The following is a 12174-nucleotide window of genomic DNA, read 5'->3' as shown; positions in this document are numbered from 1 at the left end:
CTCTTGTTATGTATAAAAAAATTGCCATTCTGACCAGGATTATAACATTCATAATCTCACCATAGTTAACTGTATTATGATATTTAACACCAAGTTCTAGGTCTACTTTCATTTTGGATGTCTTTTTTTCAGAGGTCAAAGGTAATGCTTGACCACTCATGAATCCGTCAGCTATCAACAAATTAAGGGCTTTCCAGCATCACCAAATAAAGTTATATACCGTGTCATGTAATTGATTAGTTTTTTATCATGGTTAATGGGCATAAAGGTAACTTTAAAACAAAAAGAGAGGAGGATGTTGCATATATGCAAGTGAGAGGGGGAGCAGAGACTTGTAGAGTGTGGGAGGGTCAGAGTGATTATGATTGCTTTAAACAAATTTTAGTTCCAACAACAATAAGTAAGCTTTGATATAGTAAATAAAGTAATGAAAGTAAATATTGAAATATTCATAGAAGAATCTATGTCTCTGGTGAGGATATAGAATCCATTTTAGGTCCTCAGAGCTCTTTTTCCATTCTTTGTGATAATGTAAAGATCAGTATTCACTCTAAGTGGGCTTGTGAATTACAAAATCATAATGTTGGACTGTTCAAATCACCATTCATCCATTTGTCCATCCTTAAAAAATCCAGAGAAGAACAGGATAGATCATTCTCCATTTTGATGGATTTTCCTTGGACATCATATTAGGTTGCCCCTGGTCTCTAGATGTGCAATATCTATTTTGGAATTGATCAGAAAAACAAAATGACCAACAGAAGGCCATCATATGTTTTGTAATAGTTTATTATCACTATTTCTTGAGAAGTACTTGATGAATCCTTCTAAAAGTTAATATGTAGAATACTCTTGGCATGTTGTGAATTATCCATTTATGGACTGATCAAAAAAACAAAATGACTGACAGGTGGCCATCTTGAATTTTGACAATTAAAGATTGTTAATGCTATTTCTTTAGAAGAACAATGATTGAGAAGGGCATGCACTACGTCCAAATTATGCATAAAATTGAAGAATAGTGCATAGAAATTCTTCTCTCTCAGCCATACAGAGGCATTTGATTTCTTTATTGCTTTGGCACAACGGAGACATCTCATTAAAATTGTTTTCCATGCCTGTTCCTGGTCGTATCTTACAATTTCTATAAACATGTACGATTCACACCTTTGCAGAAATGATTCTTACTAGAATGAAATTACAACTGCGTTACTCACATTCTGGTTCCCTTTCTTGATACAAGGCTTACCATGCATATTGTCTTAGTTTTGTCAAGTTCTGAAAATGTGTATTACCTATTGTGATGTTTTGTTACCTAACTGTCTATATGTAGGAAAACATTAAATATTAAATATGTTGTGCAGTATTTTTGATGTGCATTGATCCTGTAAATAGTATGACCCAGTGTAACTTAAGAGTTAACACCCATCAGTCACCAGTTTTCTCAATTATCTTAGGAACGGATCAAACCAAAAAATTCAGTAGGGCTTAGATTTGTTATTAATTAATGACTGATTAAAATGCCAACTGAACAAAAAGATTGAATAGGGGCAACACAAATGACATTGACCAAAAAAAATGAAGTTGTATCAGAAGTCAAAGATAGGAAATATCAGTATGATTGGGAAAGATGTTGAAAATGTCTGTATCTTGATAATGGAAAATGGTTCAGTTCTGCATGTGTGAAACATAAGGAAAAACGAGAAAAAAACTGCATGACAAGTGGATGGATGCATTCTCGAAATTCCAGGGATTACAATCACAAATGATTTCTGCCGATATCATAAGTGATCGTAGCCCATGGAATTTCAATGATGATGTGGATATAAAATAGATATTCTTTTAACACAAACAGTAGAAGATTTAAGTGTGCTGATTCAATGACTACATTGTGAAAAGATTATAGAAAAATGATGTTATCTTTCATTCTTTAAAACTCATGGTTGGATCATTGTTCTATTTCATACATAGGTTCCTATGGCTATCTTGTTGTGTATTATAATTTTGCGACTGGTAAGAAATGATTGATGGGCTGACATCATGGATTTTGACAGTTATGGTTTTATTTTGCTATTCCTTGAAGTATTGAAGGGATATTTGTCTACATAAATTGATGTAGGTTTCCCTCATATTGCTCATATGTTTAGAACAAGTAAGATGAGAGGAGAGGAAAGAAGAAAAGCACAAAGATCAGTCTGGGCCCCTTACTTTTACTTATTTCATAAATCACATTTAACAGAAACTGATATAAGATCTTTTCATCACACAATCAATTACCAGCAATTTGTCAAAGTTTTTATAAGTGTTAATTTTTGTGCATCAAACCTGAAATTATCTTGATTCTACACCTATATAATATCCATGATGGCATGACAAATAAATGGTGATTGATAAAGAAAAGATAGGCTCTTTAAATCCAGTTTTAACTCTCAAAATTTTATTTCCAAAATAGTAGTCATTGATGCCTTTATGTGTCACAGGATTTGTTACAGTTTTTGATCAGGTTCTATAAAAAGATTCAGCTTGTTCAGTCAGTAACAGCTGATTTCCCCTGACACAGGATTTAATTACTAGGTAATAATGAAATGGCACATCACACACTGGTAGCGGTAGTGCAGGATCACTACATGGAGCAGGTGCCAGAGATGTTGTACGGTGCATATACAGAATTAAAACATGTTTACCATGGTGAAATGTATTGATTCTCCAGAATCACATCTATCTGCCACAGACAGTACAAGATATTGTCTGAAAGTGGCGCAATTAGATCACAGAATATCTTCAAGGCAAGAAAGCAATTAGATGGTTAAAAGACTTACATTAAGCTTGGTTCTATATTATGTCAGCAATATTGGTTTTCTGGCTTAGTGATAAACAGTTTTGTTGTGTATTGAAGAGGGCCTGTGTAGGCTGTACACTTAAACTAGAATCAAACATTCTTAAAAAAAAAGATTATTATATTCATCGTCTTACATTGAAGAACATATGAAGTGAAAGCTATAGCTGTACAGTGTAGTAATTCTTAAACAATGGAACTACAAAAAGGTCAAATATAGATTATTAATTTAATCTAAAAGGAGAAAAATTTCATCATAATTATTTTGTTCATAAATGTGAAAATGATTGAGCAAAATATTCATTTTTTTTATTGTTTTTAACTACTGATACTACAATTCAACAATATGCAGGTCAGGCATGACAGAACATTCTTGGAAAGAAAAAGTGTTGACAGGTTTCAATTGATATAAATTTCACAGCTTGTTTAGGATAAATTTTACAGCATGTTAATGATTTTTCATACACGATGTGGGGAGAGTTAACCTAAGATTTAGTGGAATACTATATCACGATGTAGACATTTCTACGAGCTTAAAATATAGGTCTAATATGGTTTTACACAAGTCATTAAGTGTCCTAGAGGATTACGGACTTAGAGTGGCTCAGAATACTTAATTGGATTTTGTTCAGACATAAAAGTGTTTGTCTGTTGAGTAAATTAATGTTGAACAGTTTAATTACCAAATGATGTCGGCCTGATCAATATCTGTTACTCAGAAGTAAATGGGCACACCTATCATTAAATTATCACTATACAGAGTCTGTCACACAGATTTTAATGAAATGACTAATTCCCAATCACATCTGAATGCCTCTGTACATTTCTCATGTTGAAGGTTAAAAGTGTACAGGTATTAATAACCAGGCTTTGATATCTGAAGTTGATCTCAGTTACAATATATAGTAAGTCGTGAGGTGATTATAAGATATCAGAGAAGATCTTTTGTGAAAACTCTTTTTCATATGATAATTATGAAACAAGAATTTAGTTCAAGGTCAGGATCACAATTGCTATTAATGTAATATTAATGTTTACATTTGCATGGAGCAGGGTCATTCATGTCTGATGGACATTGTTTTGCCATGGTCTTACATCAATATGATGTGGAGAAAATGTGGGATATCAAAGCAGAGATCTGTTATGTATAGATGGATGTTTCTACTATTTGAGTTACTTGATGACTAGGTTATCATCTTGTGTAGCCCTGTTATGATACTAGATATCACATAGAGAGCTGCAGTTGATGCAGGGGGATGCAGGTCGCCCCCTCACATTATAAATGATGTTAATTAGGGTTACATACAGTATATAATAGGGTTAATGGGGTTACATATGATGTTTTAAGATAACTGATCATACAGAATGTCACAACCTGTGTGATTATGTGTAATATTCAAATGTGTTTTGTCATGAAATAAATTTACTGGTTATAAAATACCTCAACACCTGGGCTACATCGGATCCATTGGTATATGTATATTGTATAACTTTACTACTCTAATAATGCCCGAGGGAACCACACCCATCTCTACATGACAATCTACATACTTATAGTCCTATACTGGTACATATGTCATCTGTACAGAATGTGTTACACCTGTCATTATGAGATAATTAGATAAATGTATAAATCGGTCAGTTATTATCAGGGCTCCTGAACCAATTGATTCTTCATTAATAATATTAATGATATGTATGATGAATAATATCCCATTACAAAGAAGATGACCTTATTAGATTTGCTTACCTGATTGATGTTATTGAAATAGAATATCAGTACAGTGTACAGTTACTTAATGAGGAAGTGATTACCTTGGTATTTGGAGTACATTAGGAGAGTTTTCTACCATATTTCTTTCTGTATATTTTTTCTTTATTTGAGAAATGCAAATTTATAAATGTACTACATATGTTATGGTGAAGAATTACATTGTTAGGATTAATACTTCATGTGATAATGTTTAATGTTTCAAATAATCTAATGATACATATACTTAATTTGGTACTTGTCAAATAAAAAGTCTTTTGAAACATGATGTAAAAAAGCTAAATAGGGCCATATCTTATTAAAAAAAATATTGAAATATTTTGTGATTAATTTCCATATGATCTTGAATTAAATGCATTCGAATTTGGCTGAAACTGTACCCTGTAGGCTGCAGAGTTTGGATTTTTCACATTTATAAACTTAATGTTTTGCACTAGTTCTTAAAGTGTTCAGGAACGTGCTCTTTGACTACAGATATTGAATAACATACAGGGATGTGCAGTTCTACTTGACTGTTGGCAAAGACTTGAACATTTTACATCAAGCCTAGGGAAAATGTACAGTATTTTCTAAGACAGTGTAATTTTAGTTGAGATGATATAAAATATTATTCTGATATGTTGTGTTAGGGGTTATTGGTTTTCTGTTTTAATTAATCAGGCTTTGTTTTGGTCAAAGGCAGTTGATATTAATTGTTAGTCTACATGTTTTGTATAAATATGCTGTAAGTATTGCATAATTATCAGACAAGGAGTATGTTTTGTGACTCCATTTTGTAGGGGGGAGGGGCCATGTAGTGGTACCTATGTCTATCCTCTCTGTATACCATTATGTCATGAATGTCACTGTAGCAACTTCATTTTGTTTGAGATTTGGATAAAACTTGATACAAAGTCGTCTATGACAAAACCTTGAATAACATTTTGATTCATGGTTCTAAGGTCAAGGTCACTCTTAATCTAAATCATCACCCTATTGGTTTGTTGACATCAGTGCTGACTATACCTTACATGGCATTATGTTTAAGGATTCTAAGGTCAAGGTCACTGTTTATAGATATCTATCATTATCTAGTGATGGGACAACGACGGGGTAAAATGGATTGTCTAATCGTTTAATCACATCTGATGCAATGATTGATTGTAGTTTTTTACAATCGATCATCAAAACCTTAATACTTTCTTGCGTTTTAACAAAAACAAAATAACAAAACAGAGATGCCAATTGCCAGTGATATTCATTCTTTTACAAATTCTAGGTAAATGATATATCTTTGGATAAAATTACCAAAAAAAGTATTACCTTGGTAAAGAATGCATACACTTTCTATGAATATTGAACATACAAGCAGGAGATTATGTACCAAATTTTCTGGGTTATATACTTCACCAGTATGTAAGCCTCAGAGCCAATTTTTAACAACTTTTTTCGATTTGATCCATATGTAAGCTGCACCCTTTCTTACAATGTGGTAACCGTTATGTTGTCCAAAAACTGAAGGCAATTTATCAAGATCATCAGTGAAACTTTTAATATAAGTTTGAAAATGAATTATACACAGATTATCCTTTATTCTCTTGATTTGTTTCAAAATTGTAAAATAGCAATTATCAAACTTGATTTGTTTGGGAGCCTTCAAAGATTGTCTACGCACAGATATAGGGCCGGACTTTACTTAGGGTTTTCTTAACAATATCACCATCGGTGTCTGTACCGTTATCCATTAGCGAACACACTTGCATGCTGAAAAAATTCTTATATTCCCATATTATTACTTGTGAGTTACACAAAGCCATCCTTATCTTAAACAAGCATGGCGGTCATTCTAGAATTTTACCGGATGACCTATCGATCCCAGGATGCAACAGGCTATTGTAAACTTCCGTTATGGCCTCTGAAAGTTCAGAAAATATTATTTTGATTCATATTAAGATGTATGATTGATTAAATTCATGGGAATGTTATTTTTATTTCAATTTTAAAATCATCCAGTCTATGGTTGCAAATGACGGTTCATGATGATCTGTTTTAGTTACAAACACGTGATGTACAGGTACGCATTAAAACTCGATACCGGCATCTCGTACTGGTGTACTGGTATCCCTTGTTTAAATCAATGTTTGTTATTCTTTCGGGAAGCATGACATGTTACGGCAACCAAAATTATCAGGGTGCGAGGTCACACAGGTCAATAGTGCATAAGACAAAATGTCCAATCCGAAACACATAACGGTCCAAAACCAATGTCCAGACAATAAGCTTCTTTTTTCTTTTTTTTTTTTTACTAATCTGCCAATTTGTTTTTCATCGACATATAAGCCACTCCAGTATATAAGCTGCCACATGCCCGACTGTTGCGAAAAAGAAACTGCGGCTTCAAATCCGGAAAATACAGTAATCAATTAACTGCATCAGAAAGCCTTTCCTATAATAACGATAATCCATTATGGATTTTAACCAATTTCCCATCACTATCTTTATCTCGATTACTTGATATCAGTCTACTGACCTTTCTTAATGGATTTTGAACTTTATTCTGAGAATACTTTTGATGAGTTTGTGTATTAATGTGTTGTTTCAGACGAGACATCTGCTGTCTGTATTTGAGAAGGATGCTTTGGCCCTGAAGAAATACAGTGCAGGCCTTCATGGATGCTGCCAAAGGATTATGAAAGCACAGGTATAATGGTCTCTGGATGGACTCTGTAAATAGTTTGATCATATCAAATTTCTTAAACAACTAGTAATATATGAATAAAAACAGTGTAAATATCTTAAAATCTTAAATATTAATTTTACTGATATTTATCAGTTGTTAAGGGGATAGTTTCTCAACGAGTAGATTAGGAGTTTGATCAGATGTACTCTCAGAATGACCTGTAATATTTACAATGTATATCTAAACACTGTGATGATTACTGTATAGTAGTTGTGTTGTTTATATACAGTTAGACCTATCTTTCAACAGCCAACTTATTTCAGGTAGAACATTTACTTGACATCACAGGTATTTGCACTGTATTTGCATCCTATAAGTAACAGATCAGTGACTGGTACTTAAACCTGCCTGTAATAACTTAACTTTTTTTTTACTATAGGTAATAATCAGTCCTATAGTTAATCTACTATGAATAAGCCATTGTGTTTTGATCATTCTACATACTGTATACTACAGTCCAGCAGCAGAGAGAATGAGAGATTTTTTATTGTTTTTATGTAAATGTGATGGTAACCTTAGTGAGCTTATCATTAGACTTTAAACCTGTAATGATACAGAGATTGATGTCATTTATAGATGGTTTTTAGTTATTTATCATTATCAATTTCTCCACAGAACGAGCTCTGTGCTGCCACTCAGTCTTTGGCCCAGCATCTCCGAGACTATGAAATTCAGGTATGTAAATTTTGAAGTCCTAATGTACTAGATCTGACATTCATTTAGGCTGACATATATACTGTTCGAATATATACTGTCTGTTGTATCTTGATGTTTATATATACTGTCTGTTGTAATCAAGTATATCCCTGGTTTTATATATACTGTCTGTTGTAATCAAGTATATCCCTGGTCTTATGATACAAATTCATTGATGTTGATGTTGATTTTTATATTGCACTTCGTGATTATGTCTAAAACTATCCTGGTTTGACAGAAATGTACCAGGTATGGTGTAAATTGTATGTTTTAATACCCCAATACTCACCCAGCAATCAAATTTTGGATTGTTTTTGTTTATTGTCTCAGTATATTTTCGTTTTATTTTTTCAGAAATTTGCTTTAGAAACAGAGGACAGTATCCTGACTTCTACTCTGAAACAATACGCCAGCTACCTAGACGATGTGAGTTTACAAAGAGTAACCAATGTACATAGATACTTGTGTTCAGAAGAGGAGCACACATGACTATGGTCAAGAACTCAGCAAATGTTATCATAATAGAATAATTAACCTGTACCTGGTTGTTTCATGGTATTGATCATAGGCGGGACATATCATACCAAGATCAGTTTATAGTCTGTCCTGATTAGAGAGACTGTACATTGTATATTTAGTCTCAATTCTGCATTAACTTGATGTTCTCACATTCAAAATTCATTAATTTACACCCCTGTATATCTTCATTATTACAATAACAGATAAAATTTTTTTATAACCCTTGATTTAAAACCTCAATATCATTTACACTAGGACAAGTATTTTCTGTACTTTACATGTGAAAGTTAAAAAAAAAAACAATCATATTCCACATCAGGAAGAGGTCATTGATTGAGTGTTGAATCATTTAATGTAAAAGTCATTTAACTTGTGAACAGAAATATCTCATTTTAATTTTTACTAGGTGAGCTCCATCCAGCAGGTGCTGTCAGCCCAGCTGTCAGAGACCATGATGTATCCCTGCACCAAGTTCCTTCAGGCTGACCTCGAAGGTTTGTTCTGTGTAATTGTATATAGCATGGGAGACCACTGTATATGCATCAGGCTGTTTAAGAACATTTACATAAGATTGTAGTTACTGTATTGCTGCTCTGTTTAAGTTTCATGTTTTGTAAGACCATCTTTATCCTCCAGTATGCTCAGGGACACAACATCACCAACTAATAGTCAGGGGAATATTTAGAGGGAAAATTGCTAAACGTGGTAACCTTACCAGGCATGGACTGAGCACTGGAGAAATCTGATATGTGTGCTCAAAATGATATCTCTTTGTTTATCAATTCTTATGCAATTGGCATTTCTTACTATTGGCTGTATCAGTTGTATAGATGTTCTTAAATCATACTTAATTAGAATCAATACATTAAATAAATTATTTAGTTATGACTTTCTCTATATACATATGTAGTCCTGTCGTTACAAACATTGAACATTTTTTCTTTGCATCTTATTCTTTCAGAGGTGATGACAATGTACGAGATGTTTAATATCGCATCAAGTGGTAAGTATTTCTGTTGTGACTTTTATTTCCAAGAATTGTGGATTGTCTACAATTTATCACCATAAGTAAAGCAAATGATAGGTTGGGAATCCTTTCAGTATTTACAAAGAACAAAATAAGCCTTGGGAAGAAAGAAAAAAGTTACATAAAGAACGTTTTCTCTTGGTTCATTTTATAAGGGATTTTGCATGCAATTTTTATTTCATATGAGTGATCAAAGAAATGTTGATGACAAATATTAATCTATATATCCAGAACATTCAAGTGCCCAAAGTAGATACATGAAACTACCAAAGAGAAGAGAGGATGAGAGATCAAGGAATGACGCCAATCAAGAGCTATATTTAACGAGGAAGAAATTTCATCAGGTATAGTTTTACGTTATTTTCCTCTGTGGATAAATCAGATCTTAGATTCTGTCATCATTTTACAGTCTTGTTCTGTTAAGTCTGTGATTACATCTTTAATTTACATTTATCATATTCTTTGTGAGAAATTAGTGTGTAACCAGATTTTGAAACATTATTGTAAAGTTTGAACTTAGCACGCCATTGATGCAGGGTAAGTCAATGTCTTGGAGATAGAAATCTACTTTTGTTTTTAGTTATATCAATATTATTAAGGCAAGTTTCAGGATAACAGACGAATGATCCCTCTCTGATTTCTGTACATGGCCTCAGAAGGAGGACACCAAGATCCTACAGGAATCTCTTGTTTCTTTTCTTTCATTTGTTTAATCTTCTGTGTTAATTGTTGAATTAATTCTAAAACTTTTTGGAAATATGGTTTAATTGATTCATGCTGTTTACCACTACCGCATACACTGGCATCATACATACGGCTGTGTTGTGTTTCAGACATCTTTACACTACTTTTCCTGCCTAAACGCCCTACAATACAAGAGGAAGTTCTGTCTGTTGGAGCCTGTCATGGGATACCTCCATGCACAGAGGGCCTTCTTCAGGATGGGGCAGGATGCTGTGGGAAAGACTGATATAGAAGATTTTCTCACTAATATTGCCACCAGTGTGCAAGGGTAGGACATTAAATGATGATAAAGTTAATAAAACAACATGGATATCAATTTTTTCTAGAATTGAGAAAATCTCAAATAAGAACTTTCAAACATTTCAGGTTTATTTTTTTCCTCAAAATCAATTTCAATAGTCCTGATTTTTTACTTTTTGCTGTGTTTTTAAAGGGTACAACAGGAACTTCAGCAGGAGACTAAGAAAACAGTGGATTTGATTGACAATCTGGAACAGCAAAGTGCACATCTGTACCATGGTCAGCCACCTCTTGACATGCCTTATATACCCCCCAATACTACACTCACACAGAAAGCTGGTTACCTATACATTCGAAGGTAAGGTAATAGTTACGACAAACTCCAATATTCTTCCAACATGAATATGTTTTCCATAGCTGTCTATCTGTACTTCAGTCTGCTAGTAATCGTCATCAACTCCTTTGCTCCCTCCACACCAGAACCCTGGATATTACTTCATCAAGTAGAGCGAAAGACTTTGCTAACTCGGGTGATAATTTGAGATGTGTAGTATTTTGGTTTCAGTTTTTGTTTATCAGAAAACCAAAGTACTCAGTAATGTCACATGTCCTTGGTTACAGAATGGGCCTCCCACATGATGTACAATGAGGTGCCCTCCTGCTGCTAGAAGACTACTGCATACCTTACTTTAAAATGACCCTGCATATTCCAAAGGGGATAAACTCAGAAAACAAACATTATATCTGTTAATGGAATAATAATGGGATATCTTCTTGTTCCCACACCTGAATGTCTGATATAAAATGATAAAAGCCTATCTCCAAACTCAACACACCTCATCACACCTTCCTTACATGAGCTGAACAAGCTGCTTGTTCCACAGCTGATGAAATAAGGCTGGGATAACTCAACACAATATCTTGATATAGATAAACATGCTACATTTCTCAAACATAAAACTGGATACCTGTGTCTTCCCAGGCAAGATATATTTACCCTGAATTTAGAAGTCAACAAGAAATAAACCACTGTACATCATTAGTATCAATACATGCTTATAAACATTGTTGGTTACCTGCTGTATAAAAAATTTAATGTATTTCTAGCCTGTATCATCAAACATAATATTGCAGTCCTTCTACCCCCATTTAGCTCCGTCAACAAAGTTGGAAAAAACAGTTATTCCTGTATCTGATTTAGTGAGTTTCTAGGTTTGGTATTAAGATTGTACAAATGAAACACAAGTGAACAATACTTTTCGATAAAAATTTAGAATTAGGGACAACGACAAATAATGAATTGGACAGCAACATACTGCTGTTTTGTCATTCTAGGACTTGTCAGTAATGCTAAGGCTTAAAATGTTAATACCTAGTACCTAGATACGGTAACCCCATTATTTCTTATAAATTTTATAATTTTCAATGCTGGATTATTTCAAAAGGATGTAAATTCCATATATACATATTCTGAACTATGCTACTATTCGAATGAATTGAAACGTGGCATGCAGGTTACACAGCAAACCTTAGAGACTAAATGTCCACCAGCAGTGTATACCACCCAAAAATTGTACGAAAGACACACAAGTGTATAGTTTGATTTGTTATCAATTATATGA

At 33.4% G+C, this 12174-nt stretch overlaps 1 protein-coding gene across 3 annotated transcripts in view; it reads left to right on the top strand.

Annotated features, from left to right (window-relative positions):
• Positions 1-12174, top strand: part of LOC132558631 (DCC-interacting protein 13-alpha-like) — a 43134-nt gene that overhangs the window by 1554 nt on the left and 29406 nt on the right. For all 3 annotated transcript variants that reach the window (XM_060223229.1, XM_060223228.1, XM_060223230.1), the window contains exons 2-9: positions 7189-7287; positions 7942-8001; positions 8377-8448; positions 8948-9035; positions 9503-9544; positions 9800-9912; positions 10402-10580; positions 10746-10910. In XM_060223229.1, the coding sequence (XP_060079212.1) occupies positions 7189-7287; positions 7942-8001; positions 8377-8448; positions 8948-9035; positions 9503-9544; positions 9800-9912; positions 10402-10580; positions 10746-10910 (818 nt within the window). The remainder of the gene's footprint in view (positions 1-7188; positions 7288-7941; positions 8002-8376; positions 8449-8947; positions 9036-9502; positions 9545-9799; positions 9913-10401; positions 10581-10745; positions 10911-12174) is intronic.

This window comes from Ylistrum balloti, unplaced genomic scaffold, assembly GCF_031769215.1.
Source record: "Ylistrum balloti isolate Yb309-2 unplaced genomic scaffold, AGI_CSIRO_Ybal_v1 Utg370800, whole genome shotgun sequence".
Taxonomy (NCBI): Eukaryota; Metazoa; Mollusca; class Bivalvia; order Pectinida; family Pectinidae; genus Ylistrum; species Ylistrum balloti.
The sequence above is the reverse complement of the archived record's forward strand: the minus strand, read 5'-3'. Positions and strand labels throughout refer to the sequence as shown.